General features: G+C 31.8%; 1 protein-coding gene and 1 long non-coding RNA gene across 5 annotated transcripts; one reads left to right on the forward strand and one right to left on the reverse strand.

Annotated features, from left to right (window-relative positions):
• The first annotated feature begins 4,429 nt into the window (after positions 1 to 4,429).
• On the forward strand, positions 4,430 to 25,309 carry LOC132909745 (acyl-CoA Delta-9 desaturase-like). 3 transcript variants are annotated; one of them, XM_060964754.1, is made up of 6 exons: positions 4,430 to 4,663; positions 21,801 to 22,024; positions 23,314 to 23,444; positions 23,891 to 24,096; positions 24,394 to 24,579; positions 24,763 to 25,309. In XM_060964754.1, exons 2-6 carry the CDS (start codon positions 21,814 to 21,816, stop codon positions 25,082 to 25,084), a joined length of 1,056 nt encoding a protein of 351 aa, XP_060820737.1. In that variant the 5' UTR covers positions 4,430 to 4,663; positions 21,801 to 21,813; the 3' UTR covers positions 25,085 to 25,309. The 3 variants fall into 3 exon arrangements, with proteins under 3 accessions (XP_060820737.1, XP_060820736.1, XP_060820735.1); XM_060964753.1 differs by lacking the exon at positions 4,430 to 4,663 and adding an exon at positions 11,373 to 11,397; XM_060964752.1 differs by lacking the exon at positions 4,430 to 4,663 and adding an exon at positions 20,237 to 20,261.
• Positions 6,754 to 15,347, reverse strand: LOC132909746 (uncharacterized). Of its 2 annotated transcripts, none has more exons than XR_009658600.1 (2): positions 14,967 to 15,347; positions 6,754 to 7,148 (listed from the first exon to the last, which is right to left on the reverse strand). It is a non-coding gene; the product is annotated as an uncharacterized LOC132909746 (long non-coding RNA). The 2 variants fall into 2 exon arrangements; XR_009658599.1 differs by lacking the exon at positions 14,967 to 15,347 and adding an exon at positions 9,590 to 10,462.
• Positions 25,310 to 26,692: the final 1,383 nt, after the last annotated feature.

The raw sequence follows: 26,692 nt of genomic DNA on the forward strand, positions 1-26,692 counted from the left end.
TCGTCCCCCGGGAAACGAAAGACGGTCGAAGATTACAATCGAAGTGAAAATTATGTTGGAAACGTAACGTTCCACTTTCTTCGATATAACACGAATTTTAAAGAATTCTAGACAATTTTGAAGTATTGCTCGAAGAAAGGATGCCCTCGGACAATCACTTTTGATTTTCCATAATTTAACGAACCATGCACTTTTCTCTAAGAGCCACATCGAATATAAAGTTGTAAACGGCTTCCATTCCGATTTTCACCTCTGTAATCGTCTTCAACCCTAGCAGGATCGAATTTTCCCTGAGCTGTGAAAAGATCTTCGTTTTTTCCTTGTATTGTTCTAAAAAGGATACAGTCTGTTAAAATATTATTTTCACCCATCTTATCGAGTTATATAATTTCATTTCGATAAGATTTGTGTTAGGTTTTCTGATTAAATTCGACAGATTTTAAACAAAGTTTGTTGAAAACGAAAGTATGTATAGCTGTTTATAAAGATTACGAAATGATTTCCTGAAGAAGAATAAGGGAATCAGATTACCGTGTTTGAAAAAATTAGCATTGCAGGTGTAGTATTGACGTTTGTACTCAAAACCCGTGAACGAAGACAATGATGCGTCGATAATAGTATTTACCCAGCAACGACAGCAAATCGATAGAATTGATGCTATCGATTTGACCGATGAAAAGAATCAGTGCGTCCCATGAACGTTTATTTATAAAGCTTGTTCGTGAACTGCATCGATAAGAAACATTGAAAGTTCATTTGTGAAATTTTAAAAAACTTTCCCAAACAAGCTAGTTCATAATATTCCTCCGATCGATATTCTGTTAAACGTAGTTATTACATCGCAGATATTTATACCTTTAAGGAGAAATGTAGAAAAATATTTAAAAGAAAGTACTTATTATTATATTTAAAGGGCGAAGCAAATTTTTATATTAAAATTCCATTTTATTTTTCATCGTGTTGACATACGTATGTAGTAATTATCTTCGATAAAATTATATTACATAATTTCATAATCAGTCTGAATAATTTTCCTTATCTCCAAAAAACTTTAGCTTCAGCTTGCAATTTAACAAAACAGCAATTTCTATCATAAATCTTTCCAATTATATTTACTTTCTGTCGTTTAATTAACTTTTTTTTATTCGAAATTACTAATGATTGATTGATAAGTGTTTATTCAAGCTAGGATCTGTTAGACATACATCACACTTTACGATAAGGGTAATTCGCATATCTTCTATCTTATTATTTATGCGTCTTTTATGTAATGCAAAATTGTTTTCAATAAGTATTACGTGAATTGCAGATTTTCCGAACCAATAGTCCAGATGACGCAGTATAAGTGATGACGAAACAAGAATAAAAACCTTGTATGAAAATTTCATAAGTAACATTCAATCTTCATATATATTTTAACTAAAAGGTTAATCATAAAAATTAATCGAACATATTATATATATATTGCAGTATGTTTTACATTAATTTCGTGAAATTATTTTCAAAATTAAAGATTTCCTTTTTACATTTTTGTAAAGAATATGATTTAAATATATGGATACGAAGATTAACGAAATCATATCCGTTTGAAGATGTGAAAATTTTTTAATTTTGTGCATTTGAGGCTTCTATGACATTGTAAATATAATAAATGTTACGCACAAAAGAAAATCATAATTATAATAAACAAATGATAGATTGTCAACAACCAAAGGTAAAATATGAATTAAATAAAAATGAGAAACAAGACTTTCCTCTAACTTTCCTCTAACAAGATATTGCTTTCATTGTAACGCATTATAATTAAAAAGACAAATTTTTCCTACTTGTTCCATTAAATCTTTTCAACACATCTCCTACCACTTACGTATTGCTACTGTACTATACAGATTACGATACAAAATCGAATGACACGTGCAAGTGAGCACGAGGCGATTCCTTACGAAAAAAATGAAAAGATATAAATTAAAATTGTTTGCTCAAGAGTTAATTCTCGAAACAATTGACTTTAGAAATTCGTTCGATAGTTATTTGTTTAGTTACTGAGTAGGCACAAGTCGACAATTGAAAGGAGATTTATTCCACGTGTGGAAATATGTGAAAAATACGTGAAAAACGTACAATAAAATTCTTTCGTGTAAGGCTTCATTTTCAGGCAAATACGGACGTAACAAATTTTCAAATTTAGTCTTCTTGGAAACAAAGCGCCTTATGAAAATCTTTTATGCTACATTTTCCACTTAGTTTCATATGTAGAATAATAAATCTTACCAGTTATTTATTTCTATTTAGTCTGAAATCAGCCATGTTCGAGTATACTTGATAAATTTTCTCGAATTTCTCGAATTTCTCAAAAAATAAACTTCCGACGAAAGGATTTTATTCTATGTTTTCTTCTTGTTCTTTTATAACATGTATATGCACATCTCTCGTATATTTTAGTATATAGTAATACAGTTAAGTGAACCAAATCTAGAATTCAAGACAAAATACGTATCAACAAAAAGTACTAGACAGATTCTCTGTAAAAAAATATACCAATTCGAATCTAAATATCTATATCTGAAGCTAAATATAGTACACAAGGTTAGAATTAAGGATGATATATATAGCTGTACTATAAATTCTGTTTTTATTTCAACAAAATATTTTTATTTCATTCCGCGGTGAAATGAATCAATATACAATTATTATTAATTTTTTTATTGACTCTGTTTTTAGTATCACTGCAAAACCTATACGTATTTATCTACATGATTTTAATAATTACAGAAATGATAGATTTATTCTTTGGCAGTTGTACAACACATTATACTATTACATAAAATTCGTCATCGTTATTATGTAAGATTTATTGTAATTTTTCTAAACTATTCCGAATAGCTTTTTCTATATTTCCCCTCCCCAGCTATTCAACCCTTCGACGATTCAAGTTCAACATAAAAGATAACTCGTGACAAAACTTATCACAATTACTTGCCCAAAATGATTCAACAAATTTCTCTGATCGCGTTATATTAGAAACATTCACAATTCCACGAAGATATCTGAATAAAAATTTATGGCCCGATTCATGAAATGTTATGTGATTCGCGTGATCATGCATTGAACTTTGAATTTCAAATCAGATTCGCTATGTAAATCTAAAGAAAATTAAGTAAGAAACAACGGCTTACTGTGATTTTGTTTTCTGATTTGAGTATAAGAGATGAACGCAGTATAAATATATTATGAATGACACATATTTTAAGATATTTTTCTCTGCTTATATACAATTCCAATTATTCATAGTTTGTATAAGGGAAGAACATAGAAGTTACATCCTAAATTCATTCTGAATCATTACAAAACAATTGAAACTATTACATATTATTAAGTATATTTTTTAAGAACTGTCGATAATTTTGTATTTTTTTTAAATATTAACAAGATATTTATTTATAGGTAAACAAAATATACTCAGTTACTTCATAAGTATATATTCTGTTATACGTCATAAAAAGGGCAAGTTAACCGACTGAAGGTAACAATTCTTTACAAATGAAGTATTGCATATGTTTGTAAATACTAAGCTCTTTTTACGAATAAGTATTCAGGGTGCTAAACAACAGAGACCGAAAGATTTAAATCAATACTATGAATATTAAAGCTATATTGATGATGATTAATATTAAAAATGTAAATAAATTATTGCTACATAATGCTAATGATAGTCGCTATTAAGTAACCTTACTATTACAGCGAGTAACATGCCTTAATAATTGTGTTAAAGAAATGTTTTATATTCTAACTTCTTATAGTATAAAAGAGATTATAAAGGAAATAAAATATCTTGAAGGTTACTATAATTGAATTAACTGATAACTTAACTGATAACTGATAATTTAATGTTATTGAAACGCATCTAACATGTTGTTCCATTTATCTGTTGCCAAATTTTTAAATGAGAAATAGTAGCAATGGTACAAAATAAGAAGATATCTTTTCTAAAGGAATTTTTCTAATAATTCAAAGGGCTTGCGTATATTTTAATTTTCTTTATTTACGCGTTCAGGATCATCAGCGTATCTATAAAAAAAAATCTATAAAAGAATCTAAAAAAAGAAATGAAACGTTTTGGACAAAACCTTTAGATCTCATAATTTAAGCGAAACCAAAAGACAAAAAGTTTTATTTTCATTAACACACAAGGATATGTACATATATTGAATATTGTGTAAAGAATTATGTACATATGTATTTTCTTCGATATAGTTACGTGTATATATATATATATATATAGAACTACGCATACTTACGCATTTGCTGGTAAGGTCACAGGATGAACGCGGAGAGGCGCCACTAGTTCTTCCGACTAACGTTGAGCGCGCTTGTGCTTGTGTTTGTCGGCTATTTAGCTCTTGCCTCGTGTTGCCGGCGTTTCAGTCTTACTTTGCTGTCAGATCGTTCAATTTCGAGACTGGCAATCCATTCGCGAGCGATAACAGTGCATCTCAAAGGGTCAATTTGAACGATTAGAAGAGAAGGAGCTTTGTGTAGCAGTAATTAATTTATATAAAATCGTGTCACATCGACGACGTAAGGCAACAACATTCATCAAGTTGATTGAACGAGAAAGGTTAACCGGCGAATAATTCAACAAGGGTAGCAATAGAGATAACAGGTATGTTTTCCTTACTGTTCTATCTGTTTCCATCGTCCCTTACACACGATCGTATATATTCGTCGTTAAGAATGTTCAAATTATTCCATTTAGTAAAATTAAAAATTTCGAACTTTCTATAAGACGAGAGAAAAAAAAGAGGGAGAGAAGATAGTAGAAATCAAAGTTTATAGGATAATCTCCTTATTTCACGGTTATTTCTTCAAGGTTCTTCGGTTGCGAATTGATAAAAGACTGAGATAATTCCGTTCGTATTTCTCAATTCGGCAGACGGCCGGTCATCACAGCGTCGCGTGATCATATCTTTTGTACGTCTGAGAATTTATCAGTGTTCACGATGATGTAATAGTATTATGTGTGCTGTATATGTTTCGTTTTTAAAACTACGACTACAGTACAACATTTCTAGCAAATAAATCGAGATAGAAGAAACGTATACAGATATATATATACATGTGTATATAAATATAACATTTGTATTTGTATCTATAAAATCATCGAAACATCATTCGCAGTTTTAAAAATGCCCCATTGTAAACCAAGAAAATTTTCTTTCAACTTCAAAATTACAAATAGGTTATTTCGATTCTGATAATTCTAGTGTTAACGGACGTACTAGGATAGCGTTAAATAATGTACCGTTAATTTTAATTTTGCTAGCTCTGTATTATCGGATTTGCGTATTGCCTACTTCACGCATATACATGTATACGGCGTATAATAAGGAAATTTCTCTTTTTGCGTAAATAAACAAACAATAGTAATAAACAAACCTCAATTCAACATTTAAAGAGTGATGAACACTGAATAACAAACATTCAATTTCTTTCTTTCTTATGAAAGTTCGAATCGAAATTGGAAAAGAAAACTCGCGATTACTTGATTTGCTTGATGAAACAAGCAAATCACGTGTTTTTAAAATAATATAACTTGAACAAAATAAACGACCGCAGGTAACGTAAGGTCATCCATCCAAGATGAATTTCATTGACGCGTGTTAGATACGATAGCTTTAATTACGTTTCTGTGTATCTTGTCTATAATGTCTCAATATCACGTTTATCGTAGTCTTTAATCGTTATAGCGTCTAAACAAATCATTATACACGTTGCTTCTAGCGTTGAGTACGTGCGAATGATAAGATCTTTTGTGTAATTAGTTGTGAACTATATTATCCTCTGTTGATTCTTTTGCCACTATAAACATCTTTTAAGTAATTTCTCTTTTATATATAACGAGTCAAATACTATAATGTTATGTTGACTTTAGTATTGAAATTACCAGATTTTTTTATCGCTTGATATTGCCGTAAGTAATATAAGTCTGTTTTAGACTTTGTAGACAAAAATACAAATTTTTAACTTTTCCTTCCTTCGATACGGTATGAGAACACGCACATGAAGCGACATTTCTTGAATTGCTAATTCGTATACGTTTCTAGTATGTTGCAATATATATGCACATATATGTAATCCTAGTAACTTCAGGAGCAGGCTACTACGGTCGCATGAACGTTCGCCTGAGAGTTATGAAGCGATAACAAAATTTACGATACCGTGCGACAAGTAGTAAAAATAGTTACGCTTTCCTTGTTCTCTTTTATGTTTTTATTTAGATGTAAACCTGGCTACGTGCCTTTCTTCCTTCTTTTTTTGTTACTGTCTTTTCGTGGCAGTGCTTACTATTTGAAACCTAAATATTTACCGCGATCGCGGAGATTTGTTTCGTATAACTTAAGCGATTTAAGATAAACTAATACTTTTAATTCCAAGCCTGATGTAATATTGGATCTTTTATTTTACGTTTGCAATATCGATCTGTCGGAAATTTTCGAAGCGAAGATAATACACTTTTTACAGTGTTTAGATAGTATAGATAGTGGTTGGAAGATAGTGTAAGATATTGTGAAAGTAGTGATCGTAATCAGTAATACGAGTAATTATAAATAACTGGACAATATAATTTCTTAAAAATTTCAGCTTTATTGTATATCTCGGTAGAGTGACGTATATAATATTAATTCAAACATTTTAAGTCAGTATAGGAATTATGAGATAGGAGACGAAATTTAATATAATATATCTATATCGTATCTATATCATCACGCTATAATTTCATCACTCGATGCCAAGGTTTTCTCATCAATCTTACAATATTCATAATTCTACACATATTTTTTAATCATTTTGACATGCCCTATTTGTATAAGATATGGTGCGGCTTATGATCTATTCGAAACATGTTCAAGGTCATTGAATTCGAAGTACGAATTAGCAATTCTTTAACGAGGTTGAAGGATACAGTGCGTGCCAATCCTCGGACCAGCGTCTCAGCGGTGTCAAACCTGTTGAACTGTTTGGAAACATTTCTTCGATTCGCTTGTTGTTGGCAAAGGTTGACCGTTGTTCTAAGTAGATCTAGTGTGTTTATTCCACTTCTGCCTCGGGCAGCCAAGTATTTCTCTCAACGCACACCGTTATTGGGTCTACAAGTTTTAGAAAAATTGACCAACGTGTACCACAATATTCATACTATAATTTAATCTCTCAAAAATTCGTTCAATATTAGCGAAATAAAACACTCTTTTTTTATTTCATAACTTATTACAGTAATATTTACAAAATTACATAAGAACCTATTTTTTTTTTTTTTTTTTTTTTTTTAGAAAAAACGTTTCCATTTAATTAAATTCAAAGACGGATCTTAATAGACTAAAACAAATATTACTTTATGTTCTCGGTAAATTCACTCGTCAAAAATTTAACTCAGGTATTTTTATTAGAAGCTATCTCGCGGTTTTGAACTCTTTTTTCTGCGTACAACAGTTTCTCATTTTCCGAGAGTGAAAGGTAAATTTATAATCTAGTTGAAAGTAGTTGCAATTTTTAAGACAAATGATACATTCGCGGCGCGTCGTTTACAATTTCATTCTTGATCAGATACGAGGATGTAATCGGCCACCGGAAACGTCGATTCGATTAAAGTCGATTAGTAGCAGCGGTTCGATCCAACTCCTATATTCTGCACTTCTGACGATAGAAAATATTTTTGTGCGTCAGTTATTTTACATGTCCTATCATGCAAAAATCTAATATGCTTTTCTCAATAATAGATTTTCATGTTTGAAATTCTAATACTATTTCGTAATTGTTGTTTATTTCCTCAGTTAGTTACATAACAAATATTAGCATTATTTGACGTATTATTTCAAAGTACATACATCATCTATATTTTTAAATATTTTATCAAAAAGTTACTTCTATTTAAATTTCTTAATGAGTACTGTATTAACAAATCTGCATACCGTGTTGGACTACAAGTGTAAAATTGATAATAATATGTAATAAATATTATAAAACACATGTAAATAGTATTAGATAATAATGTTTTAATTATTACCTTCGAATTTCTATAATTAGAACGTTTCAGTTTTCAGGTGTTCTGTAATATTAATATATAGGTATAAATTAGTTACGACTATATATATATCTTTGTAAACTTCAACGACCGCAGTAATTTATTCAGTCATGTTCATTTTGAACCTGCTTTGCGTTTAAAATAATTTCAGTTTACTTATTATAAAATCTCGAAATTACTCCATATTATCCTAGGTATTTTACGAATTCTTCAAATAGCGACAATTGTTCGGGAAAAGATGAAATAAAGATAAAGAATAATGTTTTCACAACATAGCAGTACGTTATGTAACTTTGGAAATAATCAAAATTAATTTTTGAATTATAATTTGGTGAGGTAGTACCATCATGCGTGCATGCACCAAATAAAGCATTATCATAATCAGTTATGAGCATGTTTCGCAAAGGTAAACAGAAATGTATTTACACGCGGTACGGTTAAAACGTGTACTACTCTCGCACCTACAATACATCTACAACATATGTGCTAAAACAATGTTACCGCAGGTTCTCATATTATATGAAAAAATGGGATAATCTTTTTCCAAAGAATTTAATACATGCATTTCCATAAAATATAGAAATTCCGAATTAGAATTTCGTACAATGTCAGCTACGATTAATGTATTTAGTCAGACAACTTTCTCCATGTAATTTTCCTGAACATCTGTAACATTTTTAGCATAATCATTACGATCGATATTAGTATTACGTGGTTTCAATACCACTGTTATGGTGGATTTTATCGGATGTACGCAGGAAAGATTATGAGACCGTGGTTATACGTTATCAGAAGTGTGTCGTTCTAAATTGTAAACGATTACTTCCTGAATATAGTTGCGATAATATGCAAATATGTATGTGTGCAAGTGCCCCAACCTTGAACGTTAATTGCCCATTACGTTTTATTTAACATTGCTATAAAAAAGCGGCACCCTATGACATTTATTTGTCATTATCTTGTTTCAATGGACTAATGTTAAAGCTGCACGCTGAATTTACTGACCATGTACATGATACAGTATTACACAAATATATAAAATGGCATGCAGCTGTATGTTATGCACAGGTCTTTTTTTACGCTCCTTGAGGCTATTCATTTATTCGTAAAGTCGAAGTGAATAACAGGATTACTGAAAGCTGTTGTTTTTAAACAGCTACTAGATTAATTATTTTTAATGATCCAGTACTACGTGGATGTAGTCATTTGTCCAATAGTGCAGTTCAAATTGTCAGAAATTCACATCTCACAGGGATTATCTCAAAATTACTAAATTATTAAATTCCTAAATTTTCAAGTCGTCGAATTTTTAAAAATTCGATAATTATGCGTCGTATACTTTGCTTGGTAAATTTATTCGCGCGAATTCTCGCGTCTCGCAACACCTTTCTCCTGTTATTTTACATCGGAAGTATCACAGCTCGGTATTTTCTTTCATTACGGCTCGCAATCAGCTCATTATACGACACAAAGAAACTGAAATCAGTTGAAAGTACGAGTCTACAATACCTCATAATGCTCGAGCAACTTCTATTCACTTGACTGCCTCTTTAAACTCCTCTCGAACGTATTTCAAGTTGATTCAATCAACTATGCCCTCGGTTTGATCTCGGAAGTTCAATGACAAAATCGCAATGATGTAGCGAATAATAAAGGATGTATGTTTGCTCCATACCTTCACTGACTCAATATTCATAACCCTGTAAATGATAATAGTTTGCATCGTGTCATTCGCATTATTACATCGCATTAAGACACGATTTAAATATAGTGCGCAAACTACGCGTGAAATTTTGCGGCTATTCCACATAGGACAATTTAGTCTTAAATACGTGAGATCATCACCGGTGTTATTGCATTTGCGCCTTTCCTTGCCTCACCCGATGACGATTTACGATCTCATACGTGGACTTTAACTCTGAAATTCTGTGAAGGAAGGACTTTGAACATCAACGTGATGGACTTCGAACATTTTGTAAGTGGACTCTCTACAATTCCTCGATAATAATGCAAATTGTACGAAACGAGAATCCGTATATATACAAAGTCTACAAATATCAAGAACAATGAGTGTTCATTTTTGCCATGTATACAATTTAAATCGTAATCTACTGTACATCAATCATATGACGATATATAAACTTGAACTTGACGGGGGACAAGCTGATTCATATAACCAAGTCATTGATATGATAGGAGTGCCACCTATTTCTCCCTACCATCTGTGACTTTTCGTGCTGTTAATAGGAGTTCGCGTTCGTATAAGAGAATTCCACCGAACATTTCCTCTTAAATATATAACAATGTTGTAATCAAAATTGTATCAATTATAGAGCATGAGAGTATTTCACGTAACACGTATCCCTAATGTTTACATTTCAATGTTAGACGCTCATATAAATGGATTGACGCTCGGAAGAAATTTAGATAATAGAAAATCAGTTAAAATGTAGATAATTAGAATCTACAATATCGTTCACGTAAATGGAGTACTACTGTAATTATAAACATCCGATATTTTACATAAAATTATAATAAATCTTATTTAATTGCTTTATGTCTGAATACGAGATTTGTACGATATGCTATATGCGTACGGATATACTACATGCTATGTGTACACCATTATTCGCTTACAATCCCCGGTGTTATCTTACTTTGGCTCACTCTGCTGCGAATACGTGATCGTGAATGAAATATAACAACGTCCTACCTTCATAACATCGAGCTTTACGTTCTGCCCTATGGAATTCATATTCAGAGAATCGACAATGTTTAAGAATTAGAAATTAATTGCCGCGCAATTAACATTGAGCTTTTGGTATTGTTTCGGTAGTACGCATCTCAACAATTTAATTGTAAGATTGCATCATCAACGTACTTATACAGTTCCAAGTTTGCTTAGAACGTGTAGTTCTAATAAGTAGTGGGGACGTCGTTAATCAAAATTCGAGGTCATTTAAGCAGGCAGTATTTATATGCATAGTTGAACTATCTAACAGATTTGATATAACGTTTCTGTTAGAAACGTTTTTCTTTAAAGAATGCTTAATTAGATTGACCACGTAATAACGCTTTTCACTTTTCAAATTAATGTCTAGTCAACAACTGAGTCACGTAATACGCGGACGAGGAAGCGAACGAAGCCTCGTGATTCTCTCGCACGCAGCATCTCGTGCTTCTCGTCATTCGTGTGTGACGTTCGTTGCCTACACATTTATTACACCATACAGTGTACTCCGTTGTACATTTGCTCAACGTTCCGGCATCCACGTTCATTGTTACTGGACATGGTGGGATAAGCTTATTTAATACATGTACGTATATATATTTCAAGCGTTAATTGGAGATATAGTCGAAGTTTCATTGCTTTAATTTATCCATTTTCTGATTTATGCGAATCAGTTGTATCTCCAAACTAACCTTTACCTTTCGACATACGACTTTAGCTCCAAGTTCAGAGTTTAGTTTAGCGATACACTTCTTCCCCTTGTAATTCTAATGTAATTTATGTATCATTAAAATTCATTCCCCTTCTCTATAGGACTGCTGATATTAACATAATATTTTTGTTTGAAATTGAAATTCCTAAGAGTGAATAGAAAAATTAATTATGCAAACATGTCGACTGCCGCGATAGTCATCAATGTTCGACGATACAGAAAATTAATTTACATTAAATGAACAGTTAAATTCATAAAGAATTGTCGAAACGCTCGATATTGGACGCGTAATAAAGCGATTAAACAGTTTATTTTTTGCTGGGACATAGACAAATTTTTGTAAAGGAGAATTTTTCTTCTTTTTTAAATTCTTGGATCTAAAACGTTAGAATATGAAAATTTCTTTGTCAAAAGGATACAAAATTGTTAAAAGGATTAAAAGCTTCTCGCGATGTAACGAAGCTCCCAAAAAGGCGGAAAGAATGAGTTGATAGAATGTTTTGATACGCGCATTTATTTTGTATCAACGATATAAATATGCAACTCTAGCAATAATTGTACATGTTACGAATTTGGATAAACACTTTATGGTACAGTTTAAAATATGAAATACACGAACAAGTAAACATAATGAGTATATGTATACTTACTTGATGTGTAATTGTGCAAATATCAATATTGTTAATTCGTAGGAATTCGGTAAGAGTTTGTCATTTTAGTTATTAATACAATAAGGTCCGTTCAATATTTGAAGCGACATGTAAGTATACATATTTGTCGAACGTTTAAAATATCAAGTATGCATAGGCTAATTTAATTTAAGATGAACTCATATATTTTTCGTATACTTGTTAAACTGTAAAATATTTAATGCATGTATAAATAACTACAGTTTAATTTCAGTAGAAGTATTAAAAGTTTTGCTAATATATGTATAGTTATAACTGCAATCTAAACATTATGTATATGGAATTCGTCATGTATAGCATGACGAATAATAGTTGTGATAGTAATAATAATAATAATAATAATAGCTTGGTTAGCATTTGAAATTAATTAGAAAGAGATTGTGTAGAAATTTCATAAATGTGCTTAATCACGTTTGCATTTTATAGTTGCGTTTCCACGTTTTTTGACGCTTTATTCATGCCTCTATGTCGTATAGGGTAACCCATATACCTGCGTAAATCTTACGTATGCATATTTCAACATTTCTGAGTTTCCTGCTCACTTATTTCGCATCTGCCTTTTGTCTAGATCAACTCAATTTTTTAATTATAGAAAATTGTGTTATTCGACGATCTCGTTAAGAGCAATCAGATTCTCGTAAATTATTTAAATCAAGATAATTATCAATTATTTTTCAAATTGCGCTAAAGTGGCACTTTCTGATGTAACGAAGTTCCGCCATATGTGTTTTTGTTCGATCTAAGTAAGTTTTGTTATAAATTCAAAAAGTAAAATACATTGATTCTTATGCCCACATAAATTGCATACCAGTGCAAATATGCGGACACAATACGAACTATTGCTTTTAAGTCTCGGACATCGGATGAAGCGACGTGAAAGCGGGTCAAAACCACCTGCTATATATATCGTCAGTTCGCTGGAAGAGGAATAATTTCGAGAATTTATTATTTTATGTAATAAAATTATATTATTTAAAAAAATATCATAGGTTCAAGAATTATTTTAATTCTGTAGCTCTTTTCTTAATAGTGAGTTATATGCATGGATAATATTTTATTAAAGACTTAAAAGTTAACTAGATTATAAGAAAAAAACTTTTTCATCGGTAAATAATCGAATAATTAATAATTTCTTATTTCAACTTTTTTATTTCGAACTGATTTGCAGAATAATTTATTTTTCTTATTTATGTCACTTTTCTATCATTTATATATATATATATAAAATTAATGAAAGAAGATTTTAATATAAAATCTTTATATACATTCAAAAGGATATAACAAAACCTATATATATATATATATAGATAATGATATAGGTTTTGTTATATCCTTTTGAATGTATTATAAAAATTTTATATTGAAATCTTCTTTCATTAATTTTTGTTTTCAAAAAATATATGTCTGATAATAGAAGTGAAAATATAGTAGGGCAAAATTAATCTGGGAAAACTCAATCACCAGTGAACGTATTAAGTCAATAGGTGAATAGCAGAACGCGTTTGGAGTCTATTGGCACAAAATTCTTTATAAGCGTAGCTATAAGACCTCATACAGATATCATTGAGTTGAATCTTCGCCAGAGTGTGAATTAAGGAACATAACGAAACCTGTACTGTATATAAAGCTACGACAATTGTATCAACGTCACCAATTACATTTTATAATTGCGCTAGTTGTTATGACAAATTGCACGCAATACGAAAGAGATTTATTTATCGATTATTTAAATATTTCGTATAAACAAAGTTTCCCAATTGTTGTTATTGAAATACATATTCGTGAAAAAAGCACAAGTTTGAGAGAAATATGTCTACAAAGTAATGTTTCATAAAGTTTCAGACTCTTTTATTTTTGTAATGTAAAATTATAGAAATATAAGTAATATTTGATGATGGAAGTATAAAGGAAGATAAAGAAACAAATAATATATTTTATCCTGTTCATATATAACTGAAAAAGCAATAGTCGAAGCAAAATCCTTCTCCGAGCCAAAGGCACGAACTCAGATACCTGTGGGAACGTCGAATAAAACTACGGTTACGTGTTAACGATTTCTACACCTGCCAACCCAAACGCAAAACGTAATATATGTATAGTTGATGAGTGCCACATACTGATATCGTAGATTATTTACTTCTATTTAGAGAAATATTGTTGAATGCGAATGCTAAGTTCACAATATAATTCTTTTCCATTAATTTTTGTTTTTATTTTATTTTGAGTTTTATTCACATATCGTTCAAGTGTTACTAGATAAGACTGATTCATTATATAACAAACAAATTTTCTGAATTAACATTCAATTGCGAAATAACTCTATTAAGACTTAACATCTTCTGTTTTAGTAACAGTGTAACAGTTTCTGTCGACTATACGTGCGGCGTATATTTATATCATCTTATGCGGTAATGGAATTGATCTATTCCAATCTCCCAGTCTTCTAACCATAATTTCCTTAGAACTCTTTCGTGTATACCCGAAATATTAGAAATCCTTCTTCTGAACCTAAATCTTCTTAGTTTCATGTTCAAGGTTGCTCTATGTAGGTTCATCGATTGAGCTTGTCTTCCGTACGATTCAGAGCGTGTTACGTTTACATTCACCGTTTGAAAATCAGTCTTCCGATATAATTCGACTCGCTTCGAACGGAGAATCAGTCTGTTCTCCCTTCTCTAGCTCTCGATTCATTTTTCTCGATTGTTCGGCCCGGTAAATTCACGTTTCCCCGTTCTCAAAGCGCATGGCGCTCACCTCACACGTATTCTGCCAACACACAGACACGTAGCCGTTGCGGATTGCGAGTTCCATGAGGTATATGTATTCTAGTATACGGTGCAGGAACACGTCGATACTATTCTAGTGTGGTGCGCGACCAGCCGCACGTATTTCAACGAACACCATTCGCTGGTTTGAAGTGGCGAGAGCAGCAATGCGCAGCGTGATTGGCTCAGACCATCTCAGCTGAGCCGTAGTTCGAGGGGCGTCGCAACGTGTCTGATTTTAGGTGTCCCTCTATCAAGCAGAAACTCACTATTATCGAAGCGGTCCTGCGTTTGTTGGCGTTTACTCTGCCTATACTACTTTATACTCTACTGATACTACTTGAATTTCCCGCGCAATTCAGAAAATCTTGGTAAACATTTTTTTTTTTTACCTCCTTTCATGATTCTTATTACTCGTTGCAGTTCGAACGATTTAAGATTGTTATTCATTCATTCAGAAATTCATTTCCTAGAACAGATACAAATATCATGGATGATTGAACGAAACATAATACTTACGTATGTATAATGTGTATTTTTTATACTACGTATCTATTGGACGTTATTATGAAATGATTTGTATTTCATTCAATTTTTCTTAGGATTAACATTGTACCACTGCATTTTATTACCAAGTTTTATACGTATTTGTAGCAATAGCTAATTTTAATGTTTTCAATGACAACAGAGAATTGTAACAGAAAGAACCATACATGTGCACATATCTACGAATGTTTTTCTAATATTGCACGCACATTTACGTAATTTATAATTAAAATACAATTACATGTAAATTCTTTTTTTGCTTTCCTGGTTTTTATTTGTAACTTCAAATCAGACGAAATTAATTCTAGCTTTTTATCATTTATATTTAATACAAGTAAATATTATCTGAAGTTTTATCATTGTCAGACTTCGAATATTAATGGGGAGCAGTTTTGCGTCAGATTTTGCAACAAATCTAAGGAACAAAAGTCATTGATAACTTCACAATATATCTAGGTTTTAACTTTGCACACTTAGTGTTAAGATATATTCAGAATCACTTTAGATTAGATTATCAGTTCACGTGCTTGTGGTTTGATTCAAATATTTCTATAATTCGAATTTTTGCGAATTAAATGTGATAGTGTATAATGTTACAAAGAGTATACTCACAGCTCTTACACATCTTAATCTTTTTAATAAGTTTTTGCACAATAATAACGTTTGAAAAACTGAAATTAATTGTAACAATAGATAAGTCATGAATGAATCAAGAGTAGAGTCTGACGAATTGAAGTTAATGGTATTAATCAATAATTTATAAGATTTCTAAATTTTATAAAATAACGAAAGATTTACGATAAGTGATATGAAAGATAACTGTCTTATTCTCGTAAAGCCTTCTTTTGTATTTCTAGTTTGACAACATTTTGTGGAGGGATAAATATTAGTATAAATAACTATGTTACGTAATTGGTGGTATTTAATGCCACCTTGTTACGCATAAATACATTATGATGAAATACAAATTTTACACATTATGAAAAAGTTAATATTAAAATTTTATTTTCTAAAGTGGAAACTGTGAATGTAACCGAAATGACAGTGGCGTGATCTGTAAGATTCCACTGGTTCTGGTATGTTTTTGTACATGTTTTCATACATTTACCATTTATAAATTATCTTTAATATGAGAACTGTCTAAAATAACCATTTGGTGGAATATTTGACAGATTTGTTATCTTTACGATACACGTAGACTATTGTTGTCACTGTAAAAAAAATTAATGTTAATTTTTATCGAGATAAAACCTTGTCTGTTTATTTTTAACATATCACTTCAATTACAATCATCTATGCGACGTTATAATATACCTACAGGTACGTACATTACGTATGTATAGGTTGATCCTAATATCGAATATTTTCTATAGTGATATACAAAGAAACTTAGATGGTTGTAAATATACATTTAATTAATTTTTTACAGGTTTCCATATATAGCATTATATATTGAATCCTTGTCATATTTCCATTTATTCTTCTTCTGTTTTTCTTATATTCATTTATAACTGATATCAATTCATGAAGCTGGGTATTATTAGCTTTAACTTGTCGAGCTGCAGGTACCAGTGGCTAATCAAATAATTAAAGTTACACACGAGAACCTTTTCTTGTTAGGTCGAAGATAGACACTATAAATATAAAAGATAGAGTCGATATTGACCGATCACGTACAACGGAAAATTAATAAAAAGTCGAATGTTTTATCTATCATTTGTTTCATTGATACTATAATGATAATATGTGAAAGATATATGTAACAAAAATTATAAATATGTAGTATTATCGTGATAAGTGGCATTGACTAAACGTGGATTAGAATACAACACGAATTTCTAAACATTTCGCCGCGTGCGTTCGTGCATTGATAATTAATTTAAGAAATTTATTCGTTTGCGTTTCTATTCAATTCGACGTAATTCGTACACTCATCTGTTGACGAATTTCTTTGACTGTTAAATTGGTTCATTTGTTTATCGTATGTCATATTACATCATTCGGTTATTTGATCAGGATCTTATCTATACGGTATCTACCTGTGAATAAATCGAGAGTAGATTATATCCACTCGACGAAATGATCGATTGAAATTTTAGAACTATGTGTGTGTATGTGTTTAGAACTATGTGTACTAAGTGTGCCGCATGTAAGTATAGAAAAGTATTTTATTAGACGAATTACGTAAATGCGATTAGCTTTATGTAATCACGCGATACGTTTGTTTGGTACGTAATCCTTCCTTATCTTCATACCATTAGGCAATCTCTATGATCATTGATCGAATTAACGCACGAATAGTTTAATATCGATTGGTGTCATTGTCCTCCTTCCGATCACTTTATTATTCTAAATAAAATAACGCTTACAAATAATGAAATAAAAAGTTAATTTATTTTATACGATTGTATATAGTAAAAAGTTAAGCAAGTAGTGAAAAGATACAATAACTAAAATATTCTAGTTATAGCACCCATAGCAAGTTGTACATTATCCGAGAAGAGTGCTAGGATTCTAAAGAAGTCAAAGAATTATATTTTCAATTTAATTGCGTTTCGATTGATGATTCCTTTAATTTGTGGCATATATATCATTTCTTATTAACAAATTGTTGACGAATATGGATAAATAATTTGTGTTATAACGCTGTTGCTATAAATGCAAACACGTTAACAGTTAATTATGTAATTGTCACAGAAACAATATCGTAAGATGTAAATTATGTTATATGGATATGATACTGTTTTTTATTGTTGGACAAAATATTATATCTTTAATGTATCAACTTATTTTGTGACGAATATATTTCCACAAATTGTACATTATAAATAAATTTATATAAATAATGATGTCATGATTCCGTCGGTAGTTATATATCACACATTGTGTAATATATAAATTGTTGCGATATTTTTTATCTGCGGATAAAAATGTTGAATTGCAATTTTACACATATTTTTATTTTCCACTGTGTAATTTTACACGAGGTCCTTCGAAACTTCATTGTGATGAATGTACGAGGTTATCAACGGTGGTAAATCAGTCATTTTCTGATTTTTAATTTCAACCAATATAACGAACAGAATATGTATAATTGATAATTGGTTAATGTAACGTAAATGATTGACAATTGTCTATGACTTACGGATATGACCTGCGATTCAAATTGAATAAAGAAATTTGATTGCTGAATATGGAGATTCTTCCTTCTGTATGGATCATACATTTGACGTTTAACAATTGCATATGTATATGTACTTAGGAATAATCAGTACAAGTAGTATAACAGTAATACGAAGTTAATTTCAATTTTATGTACTGAACATGTTAAACTATGAACAAACGCCTCTTAATAAAAATTATAAAAAGCCGGAACAAACTGTAATTGTTATGTTGAAATCCTGATTTTGTTGATAAAAATTGTAATATTCGTTTTATTTTTACATTTGCTGTTATAAAATTTCTAGTGAATTGTCCTTTGCGCCTCGTCCTAGTGATTCGACTTTCTATACATAAGATGCGAAACGACATTCCATTCCGTAACCTCTATCATTTTCAACCCTATGTCATGGCACCCCATTCTCCGCTATATCTCTGCCTCCTATTCAGCAATTTCTTTTCAAAGCAAACAGTTTCCGTTACTTTTTAAAAATCCTGTAGCCACATCTCCGCCATTTCATTCCCGATGCTAACCCTATCCTTACACTCGCTCTCCTTTATATTCCCTCCCATAACGTTATCATTCAACATTTTCTGTCTTCTATAGCAACACTTTTACTCTCTCGTACCTTCATAACCTCCATTCTCTGCCTTTCTTCCTCCGAGTGTTATTTTTCTCAACTCCCTCAAACCTTCGTCTGTACCCCAACTTGTTCAACCGAACTTGTGTCAAGGTTCTAGACAACGTACGTTCTAGTTGGTTTTATGATCTTTGATATGGATCAACGGACCCTAGGAAAGAATTTCGACCAACGAAACTCCATCGCGAGGAAGAAAATATATATATTTCGGTGGTGTCGCGTCGGTACGTGGTACGGACGAGCCTGCGTGCCAAGGAGGGCGCGCGTCTCGCGATCTAGCTTTCAGTCGATAGACGACCACGTTCGGGCATCGACGAAATATTTCATTCTCCTTTTCTACCCCAGTAGCATATTTTCCATTGACTCGGTCTACAGCCACCACCTCTTCCACCCCTTTGCTGTCGCTGGACCCGTAGTGGAGGTTACAGGTGTTGCCAAACGGGCGTCTGGCAGCTGTTGTCCCTGAATATATGTATAGACGTTACGGGTCGACGACTGTGATAAACCCGTGATAACAGTGAAAGTGGCGACTCTTGAGGACGATTTAAATACGATCTAAGATTCATTAAACATATCTAGGTAAAAAACAGAGTGAATTTTCGAACTGTAAAATATTAACGGTGGACACTTTCGTTTGAATTTCGAATGGGAGACGTTATTAGCAAAAGGAAATGGTAAAAGAATTAGTTAATCGTAGGATTAAATCGTTGAATCATGGACGAGTAGAATCGCAGGTGATGAATTGAATCTGTAAGGTTGGTCGGGGAAGCTGTTTTCACTGCTGGTGTTATCGATTTCGTCGGGATGTCCTGTTTTGACGGGACGAAGGGATGGTTGTTCGGTTTCATGTCGGGAAATATTTCGCAACGTTTGCACGAGATTCCATGTATGAGGATCTAGAATGTACTTAGGCGACACATCTGTGAACCGATGAACAGGTATGGTTTTTTGTTATTACGGAGAAAGGAGGTTTGGTGAGTGTTGGAATTTTTTTCCTTCGGTTCTCTTATTCTTTGCTCTCTTGTGTTTTCTTCGACATTCTCTGCGTTTCCTGCGGCATACTTTTGTGTTTCCAAGGATAAGAATTCTAGTAAATTTCTTAGTTAGTTATTTTATTTTTCAGGTAACTGGAGAGTTATTATTATTTGATATTTCTTTCGTTCGTGTCATTTTGTCATTAATTGAGCGACCATATTGTAATGAGTTTGTTGTATTTCATGTCATTTCGTATTATAACTTCTTGATAAATATATGTTAGTTCGTCGAAACAAGTAGAAGCGTGATTTTTCTATTACAGCATTCAATTGTTATTTTGAATAAAGAATGAAATATTTTAATGTTGAATTGAATACAATTGAAGTTAATGCATGTCAGTTTATTAGAAAAAAATTCGATATATAATCGTTTTATGCAACAATTTTCTGCTTTATGAAAAGATATAAGTTTCGTTGAGTAAAGATTTTTCATTATATCATCGTGTCAATTACTGGAATAAAAAGATTTACAGAGTAATTTAATTGATACCCTTATATCAAAGACATACTTAAGAGGTCACATATGTTAATAAATTGATTCGAAGATTACCCCGTTGTGTAATAATTGCACAATAATCGTCAGCTTTACCAACACGTTGAAAGAACTGTGCCGATGAATTAATATTCGATTAATGTTCGAGTATCTCAGTAAAGTACCATTTTATTATCACGCATCATTAATTAATATTGGTCAAACATGCCATATATATTCCATGCTATCGTATTGGAATTTTTCAGTTTTTAGTGATTCTGATTAGCCGAGAGTAACATTGGTACACATATATCGTTGTAAGGTAGCAGAAAAGGAAACAGAAGATCATTGTAGTTGAACTTTTCTGAGAATTTAATATGCGTTATTCATATCTTTTAAGATGTTTCAACATTTTAACGTTCAATGTTCTACGTTCTTGGATTTTACAAGTCGGTTTTTAATACAATATAAAAATATAGTGTCGCAATAGAACATTATATATATTATGTAATAGCTTGTACATACGTAATTGAATTTAAATATGTGTTAAGAAAATTCTTCCAAAGAATGCTTTTATGTCACATTATTAAGCTGAAAAAGGAAAAGAATCTCCATTGTAAATAATTCTGTGTAAATAATAATTCCATTCTGCGTAAGAAATATATTACTTAATGTTGTATTTTTTCCATTCCAATTCCAATGATTCATTTTTCATATACATATATCATGCGTCACATATTTGTGTATACCTACGTTGACGTCAATTCTTTCGATTGCACCGAGTTAAAATGTATAAATACGTAACAGGATTTGATTAGTATTTATGCATTCATTATAACGTAATATTATTACGAAGTTGAAATGTTAAATTATGTAGATAAATTTTCACTCTTTATTAATATCCATGTAAAGTTCTTGTAGCTTTGTACGAATTGTTTCAGTAATTCTAATACACTGTTTTCCTGTTTTAGGAAGAAAGGAGGAATGGCGCCGAATATAACGAGTAGCCCGACAGGTGTACTGTTTGAGGGTGAAACTTTGGAGGAGACCTCGAGGGTGGTCGACGCGCCTAAAATAAAATACAAGAGACAGATCGTTTGGAGGAATGTGATTATTTTCTCGTATCTTCATATAAGCGCCGTTTATGGACTGTACCTCGCTCTTACATCGGCAAAATGGGCGACGTTATTATTTAGTGAGTGAAACATACATACATGTACATACATATTAATACTAATATGTATAATATTTTGTAACTAGGATTGGCTTGTTATAAGTCATCAACCGACCCGTTCAGCTTATCTCTCGTAATATTCCTACTATCCAAATTCATTCCATAGTTCACGTTTTCCTTATGCCTGAAATATAAGGGTAATAATCGCGTAAAATTTCTCGCAGACGTGATAAGCAATTTATCAACGTGATTAATACATTACGAAGTTCGAACGTTTTGCTTAGCTTTCAACATGACTTGTTTAAAGGCCGAAGTGATTTGACTTTACTTGAAATTTCTAAAATTTTGATGTTAAGGTATTCGACTTGATTGACGGTCATCTTGTATAATTCCGTAATTGCTTCTCTCTTCTTCCTTTTTTTTTCCTTTTTTTTTTTTTTTTTTTGAATGATATGTCGCTGAAGCGCTTAAAGAAAAGGACACATGTATATTAATTAGAATTGACTAACATAGTAGGTTGCTAGTTGCGACATTAATTCGAAAATTATGAATTCTGCGATCAATACAATTCAGTTGGATGAACTTAATTCGCCTCTTTACCTTCTTTCAACTTATTGTACCGTTACATTAAACAACTATTTTTAACTATGTTTTGAAAAAAAATCTTTTAATTCCCTGTAAATTCGTGACAACTTCTATGGAATTGTCTAGACCCAGTTATATTGTCTGTGCGATAAAATGACCTCGTCAAATGGCATCGTACCAAATTTGAGTTCAGAAATCGTACGTTCGATGGGTTGTATGCCAACGAAACCAAAGCTTGTACGAATAAGTTAGTCAGCGTTAATTAATTATTTAAAGGGAGAAGGTGGAAAGTAATAATATGCGTCAATGAGACATTAAATTGCACACGCATGTTGACGTACGCAGATTTTCTTGTTTGTTCTACAAAGAATTCTTTCTGGATTGTTGTTCACTCCGATAATAATTATTATTATCGTGATATAGTTGAGATTATAAACATATTATCAATAGATTGTAAAGTAGCAATTCATTTTTTACTTGATCCTCTTTTATCCTTGATTTTCTTTGACAAGATTTTTTCTTCATTTTGAAAAAGTTTTAATTCTTGAACAATCATATATGCAACGTAATAAACATATCGATAAAAGTTTTGTCGTACTTAATGCAACTTACGCAATCCAGTTTATGAACGGTCAATTCTAGTTCCTTCTTTCAGAAGATTCAATGATTTCTATGTATCGATACCATCGAGATCAGTATCCTTAACTTTCGTTTTTGTTTTGCAGCGCTCTTGTTGCATGTATACAGTGCTTTGGGGATTACAGCTGGCGCTCACAGATTATGGGCACACAGATCATACAAAGCGAAATGGCCCTTGCAGTTGTTCCTGATGATTGGCAATACAATAGCCTTCCAAGTAAGCAATCGATCGAGTAATTACTAAACGGTGAATCGTATGATGACCTCGCTACATAAGATTGGGAAAGAAAAGAGAAAACAAATTATTATCCAGACGGCTTTTAAATCATTTTAATACGATCTGTATTGTGTCTAGTGGATGAAGTTAGGGAATCTTAGATTTCGTTTGCTTACATTAAGTAAATATGACAATATTGAGAGATAAAAAAATATTTGAATCATTGAATTATCCGAAAAGTTCTTCTACTAAAAGTACAAGTTCTTAGAGTATTGGATTTCTCTGAATTGAAATCAAACGCAAAGGAGATCCGTAATTCTCTAATTAGATCAAAGATCGAGTAGCGATATTTCCCCTAATGCTCGACTCTTGGTGCAACTAGGAATGGTTCAGATTTTTGTTTTTAAATTATTCTTTTTTTTTTTTAATACGTTTATCCTCGATAGGATGCGGCAATCGATTGGGCCAGAGATCACAGACTTCACCATAAATACAGCGAGACGAACGCAGACCCTCATAACGCAAAGAGGGGATTCTTCTTCGCGCATGTTGGCTGGCTGCTATGTAGGAAACACCCGGACATCCGCGCGAAAGGCAAAGGAATTGATCTCAGTGACCTGAGGAACAATCCTATACTGAGTTTCCAGAAAAAGTGAGTGCCCTTTATCGATTCCCTTTTGCGACCCAGTGAAATGGAAAATTTGATCTTCTTTCTACGTTCAATATTAAATTACAAGATTTTTAAGAACCAATTCGAAACATTCAGAAAAGTTGATCACTACGGCAAAAGATTGTAGTGTTACAGTATTTTTAACTAGAATGAAGCGATTTTGAGTTCTTTTTTTAGATAATTTAATTAAAATATATTTTATACACGGAATAGATATAAATAAAAATAAACAAATAAAGAAAGATGAAGTTTCTAATGCGTTGTACAACGTGTCTGCAGATATTATGTGTTTCTGATGCCTCTACTGTGTTTTATTGTACCGACTATAATTCCTGTCTACTGCTGGAATGAGACTTGGGGGAACAGTTACTTTGTCCCTACTGTTTTGCGCTACGTCTATACGCTGAATATGACTTGGTTGGTCAACTCTGCGGCCCATATGTTTGGAAACAAACCATATGACAAGTTAGTATTATTTGCATAGTTTTGGTTCTATGTATCTATCGAGTTAGTCGGTTTCGAAAGAAACGGAACTTGTCGTATATTTCGCGTTAAAAAAAAAAAGATAAACGACGAAAGTTTCTAATTTTCTAAAAAGCTGTATTAAGAAAAAATGTAATGGAAGAGGAATTAAATGATATTTTTTAGGTATATCAACCCCGTGGAAAATAAAATGGTAGCCATAACGGCTTTAGGCGAGGGTTGGCACAACTATCATCACGTATTTCCATGGGACTACAAAACGGCAGAATTGGGCAATTACAAAGTTAACGTAACAACGTTATTCATTGACGCCTGCTCAAAAATTGGCCTCGCGTACGATATGAAGATAGTACCTCAAGATTTGGTGCAGAAACGAGTAGAGAGAACCGGCGACGGAAGCCATCACGTGTGGGGTTGGGGTGACAAAGATCAGACGCAACAAGATAGAGATGTGACAATGGTGGTGAATCTGAAGAAAGATCATTAACGGACACAAATATTGTGCTAGGCTGATCGTTTTCTCAATGGAAAATAGTAAACGATAGTCTACTTCTTTGTACAGTTCTTTACGGAAGGGGTGGTATATAAGTTATCCGGTAATCAATTGAAATATCTTGGGATAGCTCTTAATATTCTTAGTTAACCGGTTATATTAGCATCAGTTATATCCAATTTTCCGATATTGGTTTACAATAAAGGATAAAACATTGTATATTATTTCGTTGCGTGTTTCCGCTAAGATTGATATTCGCCCCAAGTGTACAAAAGTACGCGTTACTATCGAACAAAGATCTTTATTCTATTTTATTAGTCTTATGTTATTGTAATGTAATCTTAAAATAATAGTTAACGTACTTTGAATATCAATTTCTACAAAATAAAAAATATTTATATCTTGATTGACGGCGTAGGCTGTCTTGCGGATTACTGATCACGGCCGATATTATAATTACGTGAACTCTAAGTGTCTTCAGTGATTATGGGTGAAAATCGATACTTCGGATAGACACTTTAACGACATCCTAGATCGTAACGATAGACTCGCAGGCGACGATAGTTTAAAACTATATATATATACATATGTATATATATATATATATGTATATATATATATGTATATATATATGTATATATATACCAAACTCCGAAGAACATTGATGCTTGTAATAGCTGGTGAAACTGTTCCATAGGATTTATGGATACTGAATTAAATTTCTATTCTTGAGCTCTCTATCCGATGGCAGTGTGGATTCTATCCTTAGAAAGCTTCTTTGCTGTCTTTGTCTTTTATTTATTTCATATTAATAGTCGATATCAGAGCTGCGAAGCATAAAGGGCGATAGATACGAATGCTTTTAGCATGTTTAATCAGAAAAAAAAATATTATGTTAACGCGAGTTATTATAGCGACCGCGTAATTAGGAAGCGTTAAACGTTTTCTCATAAAGAACCGAGTGAATCGAGAGAAACTCGTCGAGGATTTTATGCTTTATGATAATATGCCTCTTTAGTCCTTTTAATGCTATAAATCATTCGTTCTTTCAAAAATTGAACATTTTTCGTAACTCTGATTCGTACGGTTTCACTATTGTTTTTCGCCTTACACATTTCTGTTTTCCCTTTTATGATCGTTCCTTAATCCTTTCAAGATAGTTGCTCTCATCCTATCAAATAGCATGCTATTTTTGTAATAAAAATCCTATCTTTCGTTTCTAATTTCTCTTTCCTCTCTTTCTCTTTATTTTTTTTTTTTTTTGGAAATTTAATCACAATACAACGTAAATTATTTAGTAGTGATGTTTGAGTCAATTATGGGAACACGGGAATTTAATATACTGCGTTTCCTTTTCCTTTCGTTCGATTCGTCATTGGATCGAATTTAACCTTAGAAAGCGGAAACTAGAAGAAGAATGTAAACAAATATAGCTTTAGTTGATCTTTTTCTGGACATTTTCTTTTTTCTTGTTTTATATTTACTTTTTTTTTTTTACTGAATACAACATTAATTATCTTCATCGATTATTACTGATATGATTCTAAATATTTTTCTACGCGTATGGTAGAAAGCAATGTTCTTTTCGTTTTTGGAAATTGA

The sequence above is a fragment of the Bombus pascuorum genome, chromosome 8, assembly GCF_905332965.1.
Source record: "Bombus pascuorum chromosome 8, iyBomPasc1.1, whole genome shotgun sequence".
NCBI classification, from domain to species: Eukaryota; Metazoa; Arthropoda; class Insecta; order Hymenoptera; family Apidae; genus Bombus; species Bombus pascuorum.